The following is a 24890-nucleotide window of genomic DNA, read 5'->3' as shown; positions in this document are numbered from 1 at the left end:
TTTGCAGGGGGGGTTGGTAGACTTCTGACAGCAGGGTTCATGAACAGCTGAGTGTGAGAGTCCAGCTAAAGCCACTGGCCTCTGTTGCTTCAGGCCAGTGCAAGGCTGAAGCCTTTCTTTTTGAAGACTTAAAGAAGAATTTAGTTTCCATGCCCTACCAGCGTTTGAATTCACTATAGTGCCTAGGATGTCAATTGATTCTGAATTGTCTGCATAAGTTTTGTTTCAACAAAAAGATTGGATGGAGACGATCAGCGTTACAGAAGACTTGTTAATTCCCTTATGTCGTTCATCTTCTGGCCTGGATTCAAATTTTGCTAATCTGTTTCTTTCCAGAGTTCAGGATCCAAAGAGAATTGCTAAAATTTTAATAATATTTTTAAAAGATTTTGTACTTTTTCTACTGGTGTAAATAGTTTTAAAATTAAATTATTTTATACAGTCTCCTGGTTTGTCTTTCCTGCCTTTGTGCATAATTATAAATTGAACATACGTTGTATTATGAACCCACAGAAGTGCCTGTGCCACCCTAGAAATGAGAATTCTATTGTCCTGTATTAAAATGGCTACAATGCTGGGCTAAAAATATTTGTATAGCATTATTATTGCAGGAATTGCCATGGCAACTTGAATGACAGTATTAAGAATGACACCATAAGCCCATATTGCCTCACTCAAAGTTGCTAAAGAATTCAGAGTCACATAAAAATAAATTCTTTAGATATTCCTGTTCAAAGCAGGAAAATGTTCTCATTATTCAAAGCCTAAACCAAAAGGCTGACCATAATAATAATGGTAATTTATTTTTCTTCAGATTTCCAGTGCATGGAACCACTAGGAATGGAGTCAGGAGAAATTCACTCTGATCAAATCACTGTCTCCTCCCAGTATAGCGCTATCTGGTCTTCAGAAAGGTCCCGGCTAAATTACCCTGAGAATGGATGGACTCCAGGGGAAGATTCTATCAGAGAATGGATACAGGTAAATAGATAAATTTTAAAAAATATTATTAATAATGCTTTGTGGGGAATGCAAAAGAAAAGACAAAAATAACAAAGTAAAGGACTTCCGCATAATGTGAGAATCACTGCAAGTGAAAAGCTCACGTTCCCTATTAGACACACAAAAAAAGACTAACTCTCAAAGGTATGAAAAAAGAAAAGATCAGGAAGATTAATTCTTCTGCTTCCCACGTCTATTGTTTTTTCAGTCTTCTGGGCACAAATAACAGAGATTTTGGTTTAGTGGAAAAGTCAATATTAGTTTAACATGCACTTAAAGTGGAATGTCCCAGTAAACCGAGCATGTGCTATGTCTCTAGCTGATTACAGTTAAGCATTAATACAGCACGGTGCTTTCATGCACTCAGATTTCACCTCAGAAGACCCGTGTCCCTTCTAGAATATGTTACACATCAAAAGAGTTCAATGGTTTCTGTCTTGTGCCTATTCTTCCACATCCTGAAGCACAACATTCATTAGCAACATTGGCTGCCCAGCTTTGCTGTGTTAATACAGGAGAAATCATGCAAACATTTGTTGCCACAAAGAGACTCCTTGAGTTCAGTCAATCTACTTGGGCTTATTGTTTGCTATTTGTTATTAGGTCCATAGCTTACTGGCACATGACCAGGTTAAGTTTATTCATATGAATTACTATATACAAATAACCTATACCAGCAGGCAAGTATTAATATCATTAGGTGGAAAAAACCATTGATTTGTCTCCGTTATAGGTTGACTTACATTCTTAGTTGTAACCTAGATTTTATTTCTGTTGGCAAAAGCTAAGAGAAACACTTGAGCATATTAGATCAATATTGCTGATATTGAAAACCTGTTCATGTGCTTGAAAAATTCCTCCTGCTTCTGTTGTTTTCTATAGGAAATTACTAACTGACATGTAAAAACAATGCCTTTTTAGCCGTCCTTATGAACGTTCATGTTGGTGTTTCCTGTGAGGTTCACTGTCTGCAAGAAAACTTAAAACCATGTTGAGTAGTAGTTAGCAAAGGGAAAAAAGAGGGGAAATCTTTCATTTCTGATCCTTGGCACACAATGGGACTCTCAGGTATCCTGCTTAGGGGTCCCTACACATCCTGAGCTCTTGGCAACTTGGTAATCGCTAATCAGACTTCAGAGTGGCAAAAAAAAATATTCTGTTGATCCTTTTCCTCACTTTGGAATAAATCTAAAAATCTCTGCAGCCATATCTAAGTGTAAAGCTTGTTATTAATCATTGCCACTTGCAATCCATGGAATGCACATGGAAAAAGGGTGGAATGCATCAGAATCAAATTCCACATGTTTCATCTGGTCAGAGGGCCACCCGCCACTTTTTCTTTATTTCCTTCTTTTCTGCTGTCATTTATGCATTATGACTGGATAATCAGAACAAGAGAGCTACTCAAACCTCATTCATGTTTTCTGTGTGCTTATTAATGTTATTAATTTGTGATGACTATGTACATATATATATATATATATATATATATAGCTTAATCCTTTCACTTAGAACTAGGTCTCTCTGAGGAAAATGTTTTAAAGGACTTTTTTTAACCAGTAACTTTTTTAATAACAAACACACAAGAGAATCCAAGCTACTCTGGGGTTTATGCTTAACACAGCTCAGGGTACTTCGGGCCTCCTACCCGTGAGTTTCTCAGCCTCCTTAGCCTTCTGCCATAAACCAGAATGCTCAGGGACCGAAACAACCACTGAGCATAATTTTTAGCAGCTTTATGCTGCTTCCAGATACCACATCAGCCAAGAAGCTGGTGGTTGTTCATATGCTATACTCTCATGCCACAGCTCTCACTTATTTCACCCAGGCCCTGGCTTTGAAAAGGAAGCATGAACCATTTCCCTGAGCAGTCTAGCCCCAACGCATCTCCTCCATTGCCCATGGCCGATATGGAGGGACTGGCACCCCCAAGGCAGACTTTATGGCAGAACAACTAGGCTGTAGCAGCCTTCTCTGCAGAGCTAGGTCTTGTTTGCATGACTCAGCCTGCAAAGTCTTGCCTGAAGATTCATTGCATTGAATAGGCATTAACAGAAGAGCTGTTAAGCATTTCTACTGCTCAACCTATGTAACAGAAGCAGCCAAGCTAGTTCAGAGATTGAGTATGCCACCCTTGTCTTTTCACAGGGTACAACGGTTTATCTCATCTTTGGTTCCATTTGTGTCAGGAGGATATTAATTCTTATTTACTATGGCTTAATTCAATACTGACATTACTAATTAAAACTTCCAAATGTGTTCTAAAAGCTTTCCTGTTAACTTTACTTGGAGATCTTTGAGAAGGGTGCTAAGCTTTTCAGACTACCAGGCACCTCAACAACAGGGTCCTTGTGCATATGAACCTCCATCTTCTACAAAGTCTTGATGCCATTGGCAGTAAGCATGTTGCAAGTTTGTATCTACATGAAATATTGAAATCCCATATTTCCTCTGTACAAATATCCCCAGGAACAGATGTTCATCTCCATGAGAACTTACAGACAAACAGCCAAGGACATATAACTGATAAAACACTCTTAAATTACCTGTAAGAAAGAAAAAAATCATAGTATTTTATAGGAGGAAGGCTTTTGTATAGGAAGGACTGAGGTCACTTTGCTCTGTTTTGTTCTGTATGCTGTTGTAAAATAGCCATTTATGTGAAGTATTTGCTTTTGTGCAGTACAGCATAAAAGGATTTTTGCCACACAGTGCAAGAACTCAAGATCTCTATAACATATTCAACAGCAAAAAATAGGCTGGAGGATACAGCAATGCTGAACTTGGAACTTCTGAAGTGAAAACTTCTGCCTACATGCCCTTGTGTCAGAGATTTTGCGTGTATCAGTATTCATTAATTTCTTCACAATTGCAGGTTTCCAAACCTTCACACACACTGCAGCTTGTTAAGTAGTGATGTCTGCCTTCAAACTGCTAATATGCATATGCAACTAGGTCATATATATGAGATATGTACAATCATACATGGGAAAAACAGCTTACAAATTCAGCTCCAAATGTTAATTTCCTTTGTGTACCAATTTTTTGAACAGGAGAAATATTATAGTTCTCCTTTCCTTTTACCCTTGCCTTCAAGGTTAATGTTTTTGCTAAGACAAAAGAAACAGAAAACCTCAGTTACATATCAGCAAAGGGAGATCAGTATCGATAAAGGACGCCTAGAGGGTATGCAATATGATTTTCTCCTTAGAGGTGTTGGCGTTTTTTGGTCTATTTCACTGAAAATACTTAGGAAAATAGTGTTGGCTTGTTGTTAATAATGGATTTACATGAGTTCCATCTGTGGACGTGAAAGCCATTCTTTGGTGGCAAAACGAGGCTGCTCCTTTCTGTTTGACAGCATACTAACTCCTGACTGCATCTGAATGCTGCCTGCTTTCACCGGGCTCTGCTAAGTAAAAGCTGTCTTTCCATTCCTCTCCTTAGCTGCTGAAATTTTAAAGCTTATATTCAAAATATCCATAGCACAGTCACACCGTAAGTCTGCACAGTTCTTTCTCCATTTTATTTTTATCCTCAAACACACTTCTGAAAATTGCTCAACTAACGTGAGATTTGGAGTGACTCAATAATCAGAAACAGAGTCACTCCAGATTAAATTTCTTCTTTAAAAACACATTAATAAGGTTTGTGAATTTTCTAATATGAATGGAATAAAAATATGCATGAGGCAAGGGTTGCCAAAAATAAGCATGAAGTTAGTTTATTGTTATACGGGATGTTATTAGCTTCTCAACCCTAAGCTCAACCTACTTGTTTATTACACTTGTGTTTCACACACTCGACTGCCTTTCAGTGTGAAATAGCATAATTTAAAAAAAAAATAAAACCAACCCTTTAATTTAATCAACAGCAGGGAACTGCCATTGCAATGTAAGTCATTGTCCCTCACTAACATATCCTTTCACAGGAAAAATAGTATAGTGTTTCCATTTCTGTAATCTGAACAACAAACATGTTAATAGGTATCAGTTACCAGCCAGTTTCAGTACTTAGAACCAGTAAGAAGGCCGGTTCAGGGGTTTCACATCTGGTTTTAGTGAAACTGTTCCTGTCTGTGGTATTTAAAATTTAAAGAACTCCTGTTATTGTGCAATTGGGAATCCTGGGGGAGTACAATGTTAATGAAATCCATAACGTGCAGGGATTTTATGATTGCATTTTCAAGGCACTCCTTCAAAACGGATGACTGATTTCTGCCATGGCAGCAGTAATTGTATTTTTACAGAGTAGATTTAAAGTTTGCATTTAAGAACAGCAGTTACGTTTACACTTATCTGAAAAAAAGTAACGTGAAATCTTTATATTTAGGGAACTTTTTTGCATCTTATTTCTGAAGCCACTGAGCCACGGGCTACTGTGTATGACAAGCCTTGCAACTCGGGGATGCTCCACTGGGTCATGTTCAGCAGCCCTCCAGGGCAGCGCAGGAGCCAGGGGGAGCTCTGGGAGGAGTGCCTGGCTGGATAGGTGCTGTCAGCTACAGACACTTGAGACCCACGTGTGTGTGGTTTTGAAGGGAGACTGATTGCCTATTACCAGGGTCACTGGGAACCTGTGCTATCATCAATCCTCATAATAGTGTGGGTTTTCAAACCCACAAGGAGCAACACCTTCTGGGTACTTTTACTGCAGAATCTGTATGTTTTCTATCAAAATATTTCTTCTAATGCATATAACACAAACCTTTACACTCCCACCAAGCTGGATGATAGTTTCTGGGTGGCACAATTTTTCTCTCATCCTGTAACACTGAACGAGACCTTCAGCTTGCCCAGAAAGCAAAGCATGTTTGTTAATAACACAGGCTTCTCAGTTCATATTATGGCTGGGGTTGGACAAAACCATAAATCGAACTTTAAGAAGCCTAGTATCAGATCAAAACTTTGCAGCCATAAAACAACAAAGCACTACTTCCGTATAAACACACTCTGCCAGTTCAAATTTGTTCCAGAAAGGTTAACAGGGGGTTAATGTAAATAGACATAGTACTCTGGATTGGGTATTATCTGTCATTCTGCAGCTGACGTAAGGCCATACGCTAAGATGAGCTCCTTAGTGTGTGCTCTGCCTAATATGACATAAATGGTTCATCCAGTCCCAATGCATACTGCTGGGTTTTTCAGCAGGGCACACATCTGGTATCACATGTAAACAAATGAAGTCAGACGCTGGCACAGGGAGCAGGTTTGGTCTGCTCCCTTTATCCTCTCCCTGCCCATCTCCACCTCATCCCCCAGCCATCCCTTCGGCACCTATAACTCTTGCAGAGTAATTCTTTAGACCTCTAGATGAGTTGGCCCTAGGAATATCAGCTGATCTGGTGCAAAATTCCCCCTCTGCATCTTGCAGCATTTAGGGATCTGGAGAAAGGCCAGAGATGTAAGAATAGGCCTCCTCAAAAAGCAGCCTGGGAGACCCCCCTCCCCTCCACTGATTGAAATATCAGTTGTTTATTTAACACTAACTCTCCCATGCAAGGAAAATATACTTCCATTGATTTAAAACACTTCTATGTATACACTACTTCATCAGAATGAGGGGGACCTCTGACGTGGAATTTTCCTTCCACATTTATCTTCATTCTTTTATATTTGCGGTAAGGTACAGTCTTCATTATTCTCTCCTTTGTAAGCGAAACCCAGGAGCATGCCTTGCTGATGTGAACTGGTATATAGATTAGTACAGATTTATTCCTGTAGCACTTCTGAAAATAATTGCAGTTCATCATTTGGTGTCTCTACCTTTCATCTGTGTCATAGCTTATTTCCTTATCAGGTATTCGCTTAAAAATACAGTCAGTATTTATACATGCTGCTGCACAGCACATTTGTTTCATTAACAGGTTTATTCTTACATCAGGCAGCTGTCTAGGTTGATTTTACTGAGCAAGCTTATCTAAATATTTCACATGAATGCTCAAGTAAGTGAACGTCGACAATGCCTGTTATTTTTATTCTTATTATTTCTGTTTCTTTTGGAGTTTGATATGGCAGTGAATGCATCATATTATTGCATGGAATAACATGGAACCTGGTAAACCTCATCCTCCCAGTTCTCCTAGCCTTTGAAGGACTGCCTGAGACCTGAATTTCAGAGACTTTGTGGCAAGGCTTGCCCATCATTAGGGAGCATGGCGACGTGAAAGCACAAAAACTGTCAGTCCTTTGTCTTCTCTACCACTTTAGAATACAAGTCATGTATTTGGTTCATGTCATTTTACAATTCATAACTGCAATCCAGATATTACGACAAGCAGAGTTAGCTTTGTGTAGAAAAATTTTACAGTTATCTTACGGTCTTAACGTGCTTTGCACATGGGCAAAGAATGACAAAAGAATATTCCTTTCTGGAAATCACAGCCAGTACAGACTGTGACACAGCGCAGAACTGGGGTTAATTGACCCAGCAGGATAGATTCGTACCTTTATTTACTGTGACATGGGAATAAATGGTAGAGTTTCACAAAGGCAAGTACTGAAATTGGACAAGAGGGAGAAGGAGAAATAAAAGGGCCCTGCAACGTATGAAGGTCTTTTTGATTATTCAAAGTGCTTTAAGAGCTATTTTAGTGCCAGAAAGTTCCCAGCCATAGATTTGTCACTCTGGGGAGGCTGGAGGGATGCTCAGAGAAATGTGCAAAACCATTGGCAGCCTTATGGCTCCAGAAGTTCAGGTGCAAAATGCAGTTTAGGAGAAAATCCTCTCTACCTCCCTCTGACATGTTTCAGCGTCAGCCCTAATACAGACAGGAGTCCTGTGTGGCTCCGAGCAATCCTGCACGCAACATATGGAGGAGCAGCAGAAGCAGAGCTCCTCCAAGCCTCCACTACCAGCCTAATCATTATAATAGTTTCAGCTCTTTCGGGGGATCCATTATGCAGAGATCTGAGTAGTTTGTATATAACTCTGTAATTACCTATGCGTCCACTTCCCAGTCCAGTCCTACATCCCCTCAACGGCTGCAAGACAGATGGCCCTTTAGAGCTGAGATAGTGAATTAAAAATGTGTCCAGTAAAAACACTAATTCAGCAACTACTAAAATAATTTTGTAAATTTATCTCATTTTTAATAGCTGGTTCCAGAAGGGAAAGAAATTAAATTTTTTTAAATATGGCTTTAAACTCAAAATCACAGTTGTTGGGGCTTTTTTTTAATCAAATCATCTTTTTCTTCTACTTTCACAGAAATTAAAGCCACTTAAAAAAACTCTGTACAAATTATTCCTCTCCCTCTGGTTTTTCTTTCCTTTCACCAGGTTCACGTTTGGCTTGACTCAAAACATTTGTTAGAGTTTTCTGCTTTTTAAGCTGCCATCAAGCCAAAAAATCAGTTGTTTGTGCCATTCTGCTTGGCAGGGGAACTCCCTCCCAGATGGCTTGTGGACCCCATGAAGGATGAGACAGCTTTGCCCATCCAGCTACCAGCCACTGCAACACATCTGCTTCAGCACAGCCAGGAATTTCTGCAGATGTGAAGAATGGTATCTCAGGAGGAGATTTTTCTGAGTCCAGCAGAAATAAATTAATCTACACGACTAGGCCAGTGTCAAACTGTGGGTGAGGTAGAGCTCAAGGCTAGAAGTTAAGTGACTCAGGGTAGTGGCTAGAAACACAGCCTTGGTTAGGAACGCACAGCTGAGACAGGTTATAATAAGCAGAGTTGTTACTGAGCTAAAGGTCTCAGTTCTCACCAGGCTGACCCTGGGTTGGAGACGAAAGGTGTGCTTTGCAGAGGTGATTGTGCATTTTTATTCACTCTTTCCACACCTGCACAGTAATATGAAACTGAGGAGTTCATGCACCCAATGGGCCCTTCCCCACCCCAGCATCCGTGCTGCAGATAGCTGAGCTATTATTTACCTCCCCTGTCCTTGTATCATCCTGATTTTCTATCCAAGTTTCATTCTGTTCTGCCCCTTAGGTGACATTTTCACAGCAGTAGCAAAATAGGTAAAGTGGAAGGACAAATGCGATTTCTTCCAAGTGGTAAACACCTACCCTTCAGAAAACAACTTGTCTTCTTCTCACATGAAAAAAAAAATTATATATATATATATATTTCAACAAGTAAATGCTTCCTGTTTTGCTTTAATGTTTTCATTCAAGGTTTTCAAAAATGCTTTAAAAAGGCAGAATAAATGCCGTAGCTGTCTAATAAACAACACCTACTAGGAGAGAAAATACAGATGACCAAACATTAAGCTGAGGTTTGGTTCCTCTGTTCTCAGGAATAACTGGCTTCTCATCAGAGAAGCACTGTTTATACATAACTTCCACCAACCATCTGTACCATGTAGTCTGGTCTTTCTCTGTGTTGCAGCCTCCTCTGTTGAACACTTTGGGCCAAACTAATTTCATGTGTTGATCCTCTGAAGCTGTCAAAAAGATCAATTTGCCCTATCGCATATAACACCAGGGCATATTTTAACTGGACATATTTAGGTTATAGATTATAGTACTGTAGACTAAGGTGGCTTTCAACCTTAACAGAGACTGAGCCAGCTCCTCCACTGCAAATCCTGTTAAATTCAAGCTACGAGCTGAAAAGGTGACATAATGCAATTTTAAAGTGCTCGTATCAGGCCCTAAAAATCAACTGTCCATAGGAGTGTTCCCCCCTTTAATGACAAGCTTAACTAAGAAAATACATTCTGTGATTATTTTTAAAAGCCACAACACTTAAAAATCAATAGCTTTGCTCTTTACGTAACTGGAGGTAGAGCAACTTTTAGGGAGGCAAAGTGCGGTTACACAAACCAGGCATCATTATCTGGCCAAAGAAACCCTAGAAACGAATTCCCCATGGCTGGACTTTGAGCAGAATGACAGACCTGGGGAAAGGCAGTCTCCCTCATTTGCTTTAGTACCAGGGGAAAGTTGTCTTGGGACTCGGCAGCCTCCACCATCCCTTCTGCTGTCTCGCTTTGTCCTCCAGCACAGGACAAGAGCATAGCTCACAGCAGAGAGAAGGTCTCCCAAATCACAGACTCGGAAGTATTTCATCTATACATGTGTGTTCAGGGAGCTACGAGGGACATAGCAAAGAAAAAGGAAAATGATCTTTGAAAGCATAGTCTTTGTCCCTCATTTCTCACTGCACATTTACAGTACCCTCACCACACCATCTGACTGCAGCTACCTGACGCTTTTCCAGAAGGCATCAGAAACTCGTATTTTCAAAAAGCAGTGACTTGCTTGGTGACCCAGTAGTAAATTAAAATCATCATACACAATGTGTATGAAATAGAAAATCGAATTCTGGTGCAACAAAACTGACAGTTCCATTTAACAGAAAATAAATGAATGCAGACTCCTGTGGATGAATGACTGATTTAAAGAGACTGTGCCGATTTTCCAAGATGAGAAAGCCAATCGCAAGAAAATACATGTATGTCTACGTGACACAGGTTATACACCTATTCCTATTGCCAGTGAAATTAGGCTTTAAAAGTTTAAGATCTTAGACACTGACACTTCTTCCTCATTTTGTTGCTACTTTTTTTATAGAAAACCCAAAGCCTGAACTTTAAAAATATCTAAGTGTAGCAAATTCCAGTGATTTCAGTGGAACTCACCCTGACGCAGTCACTGCACAGTCAGATCTATCTATGCCATCAAGGTGTGCTGTCTGAGACAGCAGAGGTTTAATTCTGCATAGTATATTATCCCACCGCCAGCTTCGTACACAATTAGCATAGGTATGCTGTGAAACAGGCTAAGAAGCAGAGGTTATTTCTGTATGTTTACGCATGTGTAATATTGTACTTATATTCAAATACCAAAAAGCATTATAAATGAAGTCCTTCTGCCTGTGCCCTCTGATTTGAACAGAACAGCAGCTGGCAAAAAAAAAAAAAAAAAGCTACAGAACTTTATAGGCAAAATTCACTGTTTTCCACCCAAAGCCCAGTTATTCACATGTGAAGCAGTGTGATAGAGAAGCTTTGGATTACTTGTCTCCCATTTGTGCATTAGCTGCTCAGTAAACTTAGGGGGAATAGAGTCCTACAATTATGTCCTTCTCTCAGAATAGAGTGGTTCTGCAAGTATTGCTATAGAGTTTCCCTTTTCTATAGTTTCTAACACAAACTGGGAAAGTTACATTCAAATTGCACTAAATAGTTGTCTTCATTCCAGATCAGAGGATTAAGCTCAGGTTTAAAATTAAATGTAAATTACAAATAAGTATTCAGAAAACGTTAATTAAAAGTATTACGTTCCTGACTCATTTCTTGCTCAGCAAGGGTTCCTAAGTATCTTAGCTGGAGAAAGGGGCCATTCACATTCCTCCTTTTTTTGACCAAGTCATTGTACATGTCTTAGGTTATCCATTTGCAAGTTAATGTAGTGCAGAGCAAAGGTTTTCATTTTAAAGAAGTAATATTTCACAGCAAGATATGCTACTGCAAGATGTAAAACATTCTTTTCTCTAAAGCACTGAGAGTTAATCAGCCTTTCTGTTCATTGCTACAGAGAGGGTTTGAATGACATCAGATGCTGATTACTTAGATCCCAGAGTCTATAGAAATCCCAATACGATTACATTTTTCTCCTTTTGTTATCAGAGTTTATTGTATCTTGGTGTTCAGGTTTTAAGTAGTTTTCAAGCAAAAAAAAAAAAAAGAATTAAGAAAAAGGTATTTTCTGAGTCTTCTGAACAACTATCATGTTACATCAGAGCACCACATGAATGCATAAGGTGGAGCTTGCAAACGAATAGCAGAAGGATTGTTCCCTGTCAGTGCATGTGTACTGGATGCATTTCATACAGTAGTGAGCCCATTTCAGGGGAGCACTGCATTGCCCTTGCATTTAAACCCAACTCCTTCAAAGACACTAAAAACATCACACAAAGCTAATGTGTACCAGTGGCAGTACTTCTGCGGGCCCACTTGCAGCATTTCTCTTTCACATTTGATCTTTATAGTTTCCATACTGGAGCGATTTGGTTTGCTGAATACTGGAAATGTCTCAAGTTGAAATGCTAGTGTATTAACCTGCTGTACTGAGTCTCTTTTGTTTCTCTTTACCAGAGTGCTGCTTGCCAATTTTTACAACTACAGCAGATTTTACTATTCAAACAGAACCAGATGGAACACCAGTTCAAAGAACATGTCAGAATTAAATATTTCTTTTTTAATTAGTTGCTTCTGATTTATGCAAAAAAAAATTAACATAAGAGTGGGAGAATGTGCCATGAATCCAGATGCAACACAGCCCACACAAGCATTATCTTTCCTCTGTCAGAGACACAGAGGTCTTTTCTTTCATTTCTTCATTGTCTTTTTTTCCTTTTTGTTTCTGGATTTCATTTTTCTTACACTTTCTGCATCTTTTCCTTATTGAACAGCCCCATAATATTGACTAAGGTTCTCTTATATTCATCAGTCATACGTTTTCATCATCTTAAATTTTCTTTTGTAGAAACTGGCTGATCTTCCTCTAAAAACATTACTGTACTCAATACTGCAATCCCAGCACCAGTATCTTAATGTGGTAGCATCCTTTGAGTATATTCTTTGTTGTCAGTTGGAGGAACCTTTATACTTACATTTTTTTCTGCTGCAGAGAAGCATTTGGGCAGAAGGTGAAGATTGTAAGGAATATTTCAACTGCTAAAGAAAGTTTATTTCCCTTTTGCTGCCAAGCATTCCTATTTCTTTGGCACGAATGTTTGTTCATCTTCTCTTTCACGCTTCCACATTTTTGCCAAGTCACATAAGGATTGATTAGAATCATAGAACCATAGAATAGTTAGGGTTGGAAAGGACCTTAAGATCATCTAGTTCCAACCCCCCTGCCATGGGCAGGGACACCTCACACTAAACCATGTCACCCAAGGCTTCCTCCAACCTGACCTTGAAGACTGCCAGGGATGGAGCATTCACAACCTCCCTGGGCAACCCATTCCAGTGCCTCAACACCCTGACAGGAAAGAATTTCTTCCTTATATCCAATCTAAACTTCCCCTGTTGAAGTTTTAACCCGTTACCCCATGTCCTGTCACTACAGTCCCTAATGAAGAGTCCCTCCCCAGCATCCCTGTAGGCCTCCTTCAGATACTGGAAGGCTGCTATGAGGTCTCCAAGCAGCCTTCTCCAGGCTGAACAGCCTCGACTTTCTCAGCCTGTCTTCATACGGGAGGTGCTCCAGTCCCCTGATCATCCTCGTGGCCCTTCTCTGGACTTGTTCCAACAGTTCCATGTCCTTTTTATGTTGAGGACACCAGAACTGCACACAACACTCCAAGTGAGGTCTTACAAGAGCAGAGTAGAGGGGCAGGATCACCTCCTTCGACCTGCTGGTCATGCTCCTTTGGATGCAGCCCAGGATACGGTTGGATTTCTGGGCTGCAAGTGCACAGCATAGCAAATGGCATAGCGTAGCAAAGCATACTGACTAAGGGCAGTTGTTAGGTACAAACTAGAAGTTGAGCATGTGATTAGCTGCTTTCTCTCCTGGGGCTTTCAGGATGTTGCTGTCCAGGTCAATGAAAAAGACTTTAGTGATTCAGAAGAGATCTTACTAACATCAGTGTCTCCTCTTTTTTTTTATGGAGCTGCCACAGTATCACTGAGAATTTTGCACAAAGATCTAGAACAGTTTACAGCCTTAACTATTTTCATTAAAACCCAAGATGAGTATTTACACCCTGTCATTAAGCAAGGACTTGTACTTTTGTAACTCATTTCAAGGACAAAGACTTTTGAAAGTCATTTTCCAGCCAAATTAATTAGACTGTTTTCAGAATTTCTACTAAAGCTTGTGCCATTTCTGCTTAGCACTATGATCTTCTTTACTTAAAGCTCAATAAATAAAGGAATTGACTGGTAATTGTATATACATCATGGGAGAGCATGATTGGTCAAATCAACAGCAACAACTAATAAAAAAGATCAACTCTTGCTTAATTAAATATTTGAGAGAAGAACAGTGAAGCATCACAACAGTTAATCTGACTCAGAGCACTTTATGCTATCTAGGGAAATGACACAGTTCTCTGAAAATATTTACTTTGGTATGTTGTGTCAAGTGATAGATTATACAGCTTTTCAAGCCACAAGAGATGCCCACAACAAAAAGCTTCCTGTTGTTAATCAAACTCCAGCACTTTGTCCTTTATTTTCTCAGGCTGTTAAACAGACAGACCTACAGTAGGAGTGTTAAAAGCTGGTAAAACTGCTCCCTTGCTACAGCTCCCTTGATGACTCTATTTTATTTTACGAGGCAGACTTTAATTCTGAAAATGAGGTCTTCCATACTACGACATGGTTATGCATGACGAAAGGAAGCAGCAGTATTAACTTCAAGTCTTGTGTGTTGTGTTGTTCTTTATCCAGCAGTTCACTAAGACTTGCTACATGATTCATTGTGCAGAGCTAACTGTTACTGGTTTTCCTTCTCTTTAACTGGTGTCTAATAAAATGAGTATGTGCATGCCACCCCTTGTATATGTATGCCTTAAAAATGCGTCACCCACCCACTGTCTTTGGAAACAGTAAGACAGCAATAAAAATATTTTTCCTGGATGCTGAAAGATATTTCAGAATAAATAGTGAGGAAGTAATTCACATGTAGAAACAGCTAGCGTCTTGCAATATGCTCTGGCAGGAAAAAAAAAGTTGATTTTAGAAGCAGGAACAACTAGGGCTTGTTTTACATGGACATTTCTCTCCTGGAAAAAAAAAAAAAGAAAACCACACACACATTTGAGATATTCTTTATTTCTTGTAAGTTGGGGGCCCATTCTTATAGGCAAGTCCACTCCCAGTCTTGTACTTGCTAATGAAGGCAGTCACGTTGCTGCACTGGCAATTATCAAAGGCTGTGGTTTTGGATAAGGCCCTAAGGCATCATTTTCCAAGAGCGATATGCTTTTTTATCTGAATGAAAGTGAACAAATTTTGGAAAAAAAAACAATTAGCAACATACTGCAGTTAGTCAAAGCTGAAACTCCAGTCATGGAAATGAAATGTCAAGATTCCAGGTTTGGAGACAGCTGCCTATCTCGGATCACAGCCATACAGCATGCAATAACTTCTAAAATTGCTTGCATCCTCTAAAATAAATACCAGATGTTTGTTTATCATATGTGCAGAAAGTTAAATGTCAAATAATTGCAGGGAAATGCATTTGATGTTCATCTTCAAAAGTACTGTATTTCATCACCACCTCTCTTCACAGTTCGTTTTAATGTGAAACACAAGTTCTTGAAACAAAAAGGCCACAGCAAAAAAACAGTTGTTAAAGATTTGTATTACTACCTCAGCTGGAGGAGACAGAATCTGAGAAAAATAGGTTACTTCTGGTCATGTTAACACTTAGAGACCTCTGTGGAGATGACATAAAAGTTGATTGGAAATCACACAGACAGTGTACTCTATAACCATAAGCCTCCAAAAAGCCTAAGAACTCCTATCTGTTTGGTAACACAGCTGTACTAGAGATACTACCCTCTGCAATAATTCCTCTGCCTAACGTCATTCAGAACTGTGTCTTACCACAGCTACATTTTGGTTCCTTTAGGATGCCAATTGTTAATAGCAGTTGATATGGTTGAACTTCAACTCTGCAACATTTAGAATGTGCATTTTACACACAATTTTGCATTTTACAGAAAGTAAAGTTTTTAAAATCATTGGAAAGAAAACAAAATACATCACAAAGCAGTTAACGAAAGTGAGCTTAATAGCTCACTAAAATGTCATGCAGTTTCCGAGGGTAGTTCTCTGCATAATTTATTTCTCTCACCTTACTTGGAGAAGAAGACTGGTACATTTAGAGCTTGATTTACAAACATACTTAGGCACCACAGAGGGGTGCTCAGTGTTGCAATTCTGTTTGCATGCACCTGGAGAGAAGCGGTTCCTCTCTGGAGGCCACTGCAAAGAACTGTCAAAGGGAAGAAAATGCCTTAAGCTCTGCCTCTTTCCTGGACCTCTGCATTGACACAGAGTTAGTACTAAAACTCCAGTCCTTCTGCTTCTCTTCTGCTTAGCCCCACCTTTCTTATTTGCACTTCTCCTTTTCCACAAAACACTAATGGAGAAAGGTTATTCTTTTTTCTTCTATCAGCTTGTGAGCAAACACCCCCTGGTATGTGGCAGGCCTGGAGTTGCAGCTTGCTTTTCCAAGAGGTTTAAAACTGTGGCACATAGCTAAACACTCAACCCATCAACCTCCAGGTGCTCCAGGAGAGGACTATTGTTGACATAGTTCCAGTTTTTAAGAAGCACATTAGATTTACTGATCTGGATAGAGCGCATCTATAAGAAGGGATGTTCTTACTAACAAGAGATGCCTTCCTACTCCTGTACCATATTACACAGTTATTGGAGCCCTGAGCACTAATGAGGTTTCCCCTTCCCTATCTAGAGGCAATAAATTAGAGGTCTTCTCAGAGTCTTTCTCTCCCAGTGAGCTGAGCTGCTAACTTCTGGCAGGAGAATTTCTGCCTGCATTTTAAATTCTGCCATATTTCAGGCTATATTCTTTGTGTGTCCAGGACTTAGACCTAGGCAGTGGGATAGATGCTGTGGGATATTCAGTGCCCTGGGAGTTAAAGAGGTATATTGAATACCAGCATTTGGGACCAAGCATAACCTGGGGAACTGAAATTCTTTGATGAAACAAGCCTGAGTTGCCTTAACAGTCAGTGACTGGTAGCTGTAATTGTTAGTTCAGGCATCAACTAATCAAACCTTCCCCTAAAACCCCAATGTTAAATTTTAGCTTGCCTTCAAATACCTAGAACTCTTGTAATAGGCCATTGCTTGACTTTATTCACAATGAAGTACTTACTGTATATTAAAAAGCCCCTACTAGAATCATTTCAAATCAGTTGGAACAGTACAGGCTTGGGACCCTAATCATTTCAAAACTGAAGAGCTGTTTCAAATTGTAAGAGAAGCAGATCATTTAAATAACTTAGCTCTGCACTCCCTCAGACTTCCAGATTTTCAAGTGCACTTCAGCCTGGAAGTGAATGTGGTATTGGACATAACTCAGTGCAGCGCACTTTACAATCAGCAGAGTACAGTTTGGAGAGCATTTCAAGTTAAGCTGCGATTGCTCAGTGCAATGATGCCCACATTCCCCCATTAACTTTCAGATTGCAACAATCTAACATCTGAGACTCTCCAGTTACTTTAAATCACTTGATTGTTTTTGTAAGGTGGTGCTGGGATTCTTTCTTTTTTTCTTTTTTTAAGACTGAACTTTTTTATCATGACAAAAAAAATATGTTGCAGCATTTCACCCCTAAAGACAAGGGCTAAAATGTTACATATAGAATTTACCAGCCTTAAAAACTGGGGCAGGGGCTTTGCCCTGAGAGCTAGTTCTATCTGTCACACACAAGGCTCCTATTCTTGTGCTGGAAAACTTCAAAATGTCTCGCATATGACATGGGCATTGAGAGAGCAACCAGTCTGTCCTCAAGCACTTCCTTCAGCCTTTTGAGAGAGCGTGTTGATTTAACTGCTCCAGCGCCTTTGGATATATGACACACATCCAGGAAAAAGGATGCATGTGGGACACAGGGATTGTATATTCTGCATCCTGGAACTTGGGAAATAATAAAAAGCTTAAGACATTCATGGGACATTCACTTGGGAAGAGTTAATTAACCTATTATTATCCTACTAAGGTCTGGACAACTGAAGTTTAGGGGAATAAATTATTCCAATTAATATTTTATGGGTAGTGTCATTTTACATTGAAATTAAGTGGTTTGCTTTAGGGAACAAAGAGAAGGTTCTAGCTGCAGAGAAAGAGGGCGATGACTTTGCTTTTCATTGGTTTGTTGTTATAGTTAAAGAAAGGCTGTAAGGCATTTCAAAGCTGTGTCACCAACCTGGCTGTGAGAAAGTTTTGTGCCTAGTTTCATCCATTTGGCAGCTGGAGTTGTACACTGGGACAAAGGTTTTGTTTGCCAGCAGAACTGACTTTGAGTAGCTGCACTCCTGCACCCCACACCATCCTCCCAGCAATGTCAATACATCTTCTGTCTTACCACATGATGAATTAGATAAGTAAACAGATCTGGTTGACAACCAAATAAACAAGTGGGGGAAGGGAAACTTAACCTAAATCACTTGTCCATTTAGCTGCAATGTAACTTCATGAGAGAAGGAGAAAGAATGAGTGAAGAAGAGCGAAAGCCTCTAACACGCATTCATGTGCACACCATAGCATTCATTTCTCCTGCAAGTTCAAAATGCCATTATTTTCTAATGTTCATTACATTTGACAGTTAGAACAGGATTATTGCACCTGTGCTAATGCTTCTTTCTGTTTTCTTCAAATACATCGTACAGTACAAGAAACTCATTTGCTTTTTCCCCAGTAAAATCACGCAGTGATTCATAAGTATCTTGTGACTCACTAATACACCACGGGTTTCTTTTCTCCTCTTCTGTTTGCAAATGATAAGCCCCTGGGTTTTTGCAGAATTCTTGTTATCATTCCCTAAGTGCACGACTTTGATATTGAACTATTAAATTTCATCCCATTTCTAATACTGCAGTCCTTAAGGTCGTCATTCACTTCTCACTGCATGAGTCTCCCCCGTATTGACAATACCTTGAAGCTTTGTATCCTTAGCAAATTTCATTAGCATCTATGCAAGTTAGTTAAAGAAAGTATGAAGTAAGATTGTACATGAGACTGATCCTTGAGGAGCTCCTCTATTAATTTCTCTGCAGCCTGGTGTTTTCCATTTGCACTGATGGGGTCTCTTTTTCCTCCCCCACAGAGGAAATTTAATTCTCTGACATGTGAATAACACTTCTGGATAATTAGGCAAATGTTCCCATCTCTTGTGTTGACACTATTTACCAAAAGAGGACTTTATGGCTATATTATTATCAATAATATGTTGCAATTTCCTTTATATAAAATCATTATTATTTCTGTAAAACATGGGAGGGGGGGCAGAGTGGGTGTTACTTCTGCAGTGTTGTTATGCTCTGAACTGATTGTCCTTCTGTCTCAATTCATTGTTACCACAGGTAGATCTAGGCCTTCTCCGCTTTGTTTCTGGAATTGGGACTCAAGGTGCCATCTCAAAAGAAACAAAGAAAGAATATTATCTGAAAACATACCGCGTAGATGTCAGCTCCAATGGAGAGGACTGGATTACACTGAAGGAGGGAAACAAGCCTGTTGTAAGTCTTTTCTCCTGTACCTCTCTTTGGCCAAGAACTGTTTAGTTATTATCAATTGTTTAAAAAAAAAAAACAAAACGACAGGAATAAGGTATCACAATTTTCATCAGATTGCTCAGGGTTAATAATATCCCAAATCCAAAACATAGCTATTGTCTCAGTAGTAATGAACTACAAAAATTGTTTAGCCAAAGCACAGAGCAACTGAAAATGGTGCAAGGTGCTGCCCTGTCTGTTGTACCCAACATACTGCGAGTGGTTCAGGTCTTTTCCCTGGAGTGCGCTGCTGTTTCCTATTTTGCCAGAGGTTTTCTGTGTGAACTTAAGAAAAACACTGTGGGGAACCTTTTAAAAAATATGTAGCTCCCTTATCTGCAGTGAAGCTGTGGATATGCAGTGTGTCAGTGCCTCAGATCCCCATGCATAGCCATGCTGTCTTGCAGGAGGGCTAGCAAGTGATTAGTAGTTTCTTAGACTTCCAAGCATCTCAGTGATGGGGGTCATGCAGACAGATAATTAGGCACACCTTTCCATCCTTATAGATTTTTAGCACCTTTCCATTTGTCAGCGGATTTGCTGTCTGTGACCTCCCAATGAAACAGCTTTAGACACTCCTAAAAAAATCTTCATTATGTACTACCATGAGCATAGAGCTCATTACTGAGAAGTCAATTCTGCTCCAGCTCTCACATGAATAGTCCCAGTGAGGCTGTGCTTCCCTTCCCACTTCACTCAGGATGTGCCCCGGAGCAGCATCCCTAGAGGCTGCCAGCGGCTGATGCAACTGGAAAGATTTGGTGGTACCTCCCTTCAAAACAGCTTTTTTGTGACCCTTCTGTGAAGACCGAGAAGAGCTGTACAATATTAAACTCTATCAGTGTAACCCTATCTAGCTCTAAATATTTGGTTACTGATATTTGTTCCTGATTCATCTGTAAGTGCTACGCCAAGTCTGCTGTATTTATCTAAGCAAAATGATAGCAGTGTTTAAAATATACATCTTTCTTCTTTGAAACACTTTGTAAAACAACACAAAAATGAATCCTGAAAGCTTCTCTTTGACAGGTATTATCCTGTTTTTACAGAGAAGGAACTTTAGAAGGTCAAATGCTACAATGTGGGTACTGTATAATGATGTTTAGAGGTACAATAACTGACTTGCCCGAAGTCACAAGAGGAGCAAACGCTGTGGCCGGTCTCCTGAAACACAGGGTCTCCTGGCTCTGGTTTCCATAATCTGAACAAATGCCTCTTTCAGAATCAGACCTTTCTTGATCTTCAATACCAGCTTCTATTTGTAAACTCTTCAAGAGTGTAATTTACATGAGTTTCTCTTGTACATGATGTCCTTAGTGAGAACACTTACTAAACCTGTGTTATTTGTTCAAGGGGTTTATAAAAGAATCAGGTTCCTAAAATGGCTATGTTTTACTGTTGATCAGGTTAAGAAAAAACTATGCACCAGTCTCCCTCTGATATTTTTAAACAAATGAAAAGTTAAGTAGCCTTGGCTACTGAAGAAACAAAAAAAGCAGGCAGCGGCAAATCTCTTCAAGGCAGCCTCACGCGAGAACCGGGACACGAGAGTTCACTAACTGCATATGAGAGGCTATGTACTTTTGAGAAAAGACTGATTTCCTCTGTCAGAGTCAGACCTTGACAAAACTACAGCAGGTTCTCCCAGAGAAAATAAAAGTTGCTGAAAAGTAGCTCCATCTAAAATCTTTTGCTAGATATGAAACTCCTATGTAAAATTACATGAGATATAAGTGAGACTGATGAGTTGACAGCTGTGCGCTGCTGGCCTCTGCTCCATGAGTGCAGTTACTGCAAGTAACAAACAGGAAAGTGGACAGTGTATGTATCTCCCATAAAAGGAAAGAGGTTTATATCTATGGGAAACAGGAAATTGTTCCTCTCTATGTGAGGAAGAAGCAGGAAGCTGAATCACCTTCTTTGGGCTAGAACATTGCAAGGTTTCAGCTCTGCTAGGAAAGAGCATTTCTGCAGGATCCTCAACATGAAAGCACAGCACAATCCTGTCCCTTCTTGTGGAAGTCTCATTGTTCATATAATTTGACTGCTAGCCTCAGGAGACACAGACAAAATCTTAGAGCCTGCTATGTACGTTTTAAATAGACTTCCATCTCAGTATGCAAGAAAAACTGTGTATGTTTATCCTTGTTAAAAATTGTTTTAAAACAGCAGGTTAACAAAGCAAGGTTTGCACAATACACTGCAAAACTCTTTTAAGCCTAAGGATAACAAAATAATGTGTGTTTTTATTCTAACTCTGCATGGGATATTTACGGTCTGACATCCAAACCTTTAATTTGGCCCAGAGGTTCTGAAGCTTTTTGCATCATTTTATGAATGTATGAGGAATAAATCTGCCTAATGGGACATAGAGAGATTCTTCCAGGACATGGCAGTCCTTGGGTGATAAAGACCATCATATGTCATTCCTGCACATAGATATGGGCGTTAGGAACACTTCAAAATAGGCAGGGAGAGACCCTTGTTGCACTCAGTTGAGCTCTTGCTCTTAAGATGGTCCTGAGCTCTCCTGATCTGCTCTGCAGTGTTATGGTGTGTTATGGGACTCTGCAGCTGGCAAACATTTTTTAATATTATTGAACATGTTGACTCTTCTTTTTTCCTCTCCAAGGAAAGCTTATCTGTCTCCAAAAATTGGCTTAGAGTTTAATGAAATAATTCCCCACGCAAGTTTCTTGTCTCAAATCTCCCTTCCCTAGATAACTGTAGTTAGACCTTGAATCATAACTATCTGTAAAACACAGAATTATAAACACCATTTTTGAGAAAGCCTAACAAATATATACTTTTTCTTTCCACACAAAGGTGTTTCAAGGGAATAGCAATCCCACTGATGTTGTTTACAGACCTTTCGCCAAACCAGTTTTAACACGGTTTGTGCGAATTAGACCTGTGTCTTGGGAAAATGGAGTATCACTAAGATTTGAAGTTTATGGCTGCAAGATAACAGGTATGTCTTGGTAAGGATTTTAAAACCAAGGGAACTTATTTTGCCTGTGCTGTGGGTTTTATTTTTATGAGTGAAATGCATTTTCACTATTTCCGCTGTGGTCTGAGTGGATAAATGAAAAAACAAACCCTAAAGACAATAAAACACTACAACCCAAACATACAGGGTTATCTGAATGTTGTTCTGGCATTGCCTTTTAGGTGTTCAGTTTAATTATTTTATAGATCCATGCAGAATACCTGAAATACACAGACACTTTGCAAATTCCTGTCTTGTTTTTCCTTCCTAAACCTCCAGTGTCTCTCTCTCAAGCCTGCTATTTATAGATAGTTCTCAGCATGTTTCCCAAGAAACAAACATACATAGCTTGCACTGCAAGGTACAAACACTTAGATCTGAAGCCTATTCAAGCATTATCATCAAGATACTATCTTGGATTAAAAAAAAACAAAGACAAAAAACAAACCAGTCGCAAGCAGGAATTTTTTCTGAAGTCTTTTTTCCCCCTAGATTTAGTATTTCTGTGACTTCTACAAAATAGAAGCATTTTTATATGTAAAGTAAAAATACAAGTTATATTCGAAGAAAATGTTAATGATTTAATAGGTTTACATAGTTGATTTTCCTAAAAAATACATACCATCATTTTACAGCATTTAATACAGTTCATTGGCACTGATTTTAAATAGTTCTAGAGATTATCTTTTTCTTTTTTTTTTCAGTTAAAGTGTTTCTTTAGTCTTGAAAATGTTTCTTATAACTGGTTTCCATAAAGCAGGAAAACAAGATCACTGATCACTATGTTATAGAATACCAAGTCATTCTATGAAATCTTTTCAGAGTAGATGAAGGTAATATCAGCAGAACTGCTGTTACATTCTATATTAGAAATCTCTATTTCTTGTTAGCAGGAACTTTGAACTTATATTTAGCTGGGACCATAAAAGAAGCAACTATTTGGCTTCTGTGTCATTTGAAAAAGCCTGAAAGACCAAAGAAACACAACATGAAAATCTAAAGTACAGCAGTAAATTCTAAGTTACAGAATGTATAAAAGATTTCCATTTCCAGTGTCACCAAAATTAAGGATTCTGCAACCAGGTTTTGGCTGATTTGGGAAGTTTTCTCTAGGGGAATATTCACAAATTCAGCTTTGACCGTGCACTTTTTGCCTTAACAAGAAGAATAGAAAAGAAGAATAGAATACAATTTTCTGATCCTTTTGGTTCCCATCAAGCCAGAAATACTTGTGGTATTTTGGTACTTCCTGCCAAAACTAGGGTGTGAAAGTCTGAACAAATGAAAATTATACACAAATCCAGAAAGATTATTTTGGATGTAAGAAAGAAATAAGTAATTACTCATGGTAGCTAAATTGACTGATGGGTCCTGTTTCTGTTTTGGTGCTTGTTCAGATTAACTAGTTATTTGTTTGTTTTTCTGTAGATTATCCTTGCTCTGGGATGCTGGGTATGGTGTCTGGGCTCATTCCTGACTCTCAGATTACTGCATCTACTCAAGTTGATCGAAACTGGATCCCAGAAAATGCTCGCCTCATAACAAGCCGTTCAGGTTGGGCGCTGCCACCAACTACTCATCCATATACAAACGAATGGCTTCAGATAGACCTTGGAGAAGAAAAGAAAGTGAGGGGAATAATTGTCCAAGGAGGCAAGCACCGAGAAAACAAAGTATTCATGAAAAAATTCAAAATTGGCTACAGCAACAATGGGTCAGATTGGAAAATGATCATGGATTCCAGCAAGAAAAAAATAAAGGTAAGGAGCAAAGCTCCACACTAAAAAAAAAGAAAGAGTTGCATTTAAAAGAAAAAAAGAAAAAAGTTTTCATTAAATTTGTACCCATCTATCTCTGACCTTAGAAAAGGCAGACAGCTGGGATGAAGCCAAGCAGGAGGACTCCTAGGGCAGCAACCCTGAAGGGATGCTGTGGGAACCATCCCATGCCTGAGGGCAGGAGCTAGCCTTAGGACATTTGCCTCTCTCTGCGGCAAAGTTTTTGTTTATTCACAGCTAGCTCAAACTTTAGGTCTGACAAGGGTGGTGTGACTCTGTGGCCCCTAGGTTACTTGAAAAATACCATGTGATGGTAATAAGTAACACTGCCAGAAAAATAGTTTCCTCTGAAGTTTTTCTACTGACAGTGAACAAACTTATCTGAAACACTGGATCACTTTTCTTTTGCTTCTTTTTTGTCTGTGCAGTAGAATGAGAATAGTGTTATTTAACTCAGTGGGGTATGTGTTGGATTTCTGAACTGCCTATAGACTACTTTGAGAGCTTCACAGGCTCTCCATAATGGTCTGATCCAAGTCCTGCAAAAAGTGATGGAATTTTTGACTTTTTATTCCATCCCAAGTGAAAAGTACAATTGTACTGTCACAAGTGAAGCATCTTTGAGGTTACTTGAGAATAAAGGGTAGCTGGTTCATAGGTTCAAGAAGAAACTTCAAGACATTTACAGAGGAAGGCTTGCTGAGTTAGATTCAAAGGAAAAGAAAATGAGTGTGGCCCAGAAAACTTTCTGGGAATGTACCTATTTTGGTTTGGTTTCAAATATATGTTTTTCAGGACAGAAGTTGCACCAAGAGTTTATCTTATTTACCCTAAATCCCATTCATCAGGTCTCCCATCCCATTTTGCTGTCATTTGCATAAAGTGCATTGTTGC

General features: G+C 39.3%; 1 protein-coding gene across 4 annotated transcripts in view; it reads left to right on the top strand.

The window, feature by feature from the left end:
- NRP1 (neuropilin 1) overlaps positions 1 to 24890 on the top strand; it is a 117559-nt gene that overhangs the window by 64166 nt on the left and 28503 nt on the right. For all 4 annotated transcript variants that reach the window (XM_057432772.1, XM_057432773.1, XM_057432771.1 and 1 more), the window contains exons 7-10: positions 815 to 981; positions 19038 to 19193; positions 22056 to 22200; positions 23647 to 23978. In XM_057432772.1, coding sequence (XP_057288755.1) covers positions 815 to 981; positions 19038 to 19193; positions 22056 to 22200; positions 23647 to 23978 — 800 coding nt within the window. The remainder of the gene's footprint in view (positions 1 to 814; positions 982 to 19037; positions 19194 to 22055; positions 22201 to 23646; positions 23979 to 24890) is intronic.

Source organism: Pezoporus wallicus, unplaced genomic scaffold (assembly GCF_028554395.1).
Source record: "Pezoporus wallicus isolate ANWC-B61680 ecotype Strahan unplaced genomic scaffold, APGP_CSIRO_Pwel_v1 scaffold_2584, whole genome shotgun sequence".
Taxonomy (NCBI): domain Eukaryota; kingdom Metazoa; phylum Chordata; class Aves; order Psittaciformes; family Psittacidae; genus Pezoporus; species Pezoporus wallicus.
Note: the sequence above shows the minus strand (reverse complement) of the source record. Positions and strands in the feature narration are given on the sequence as shown.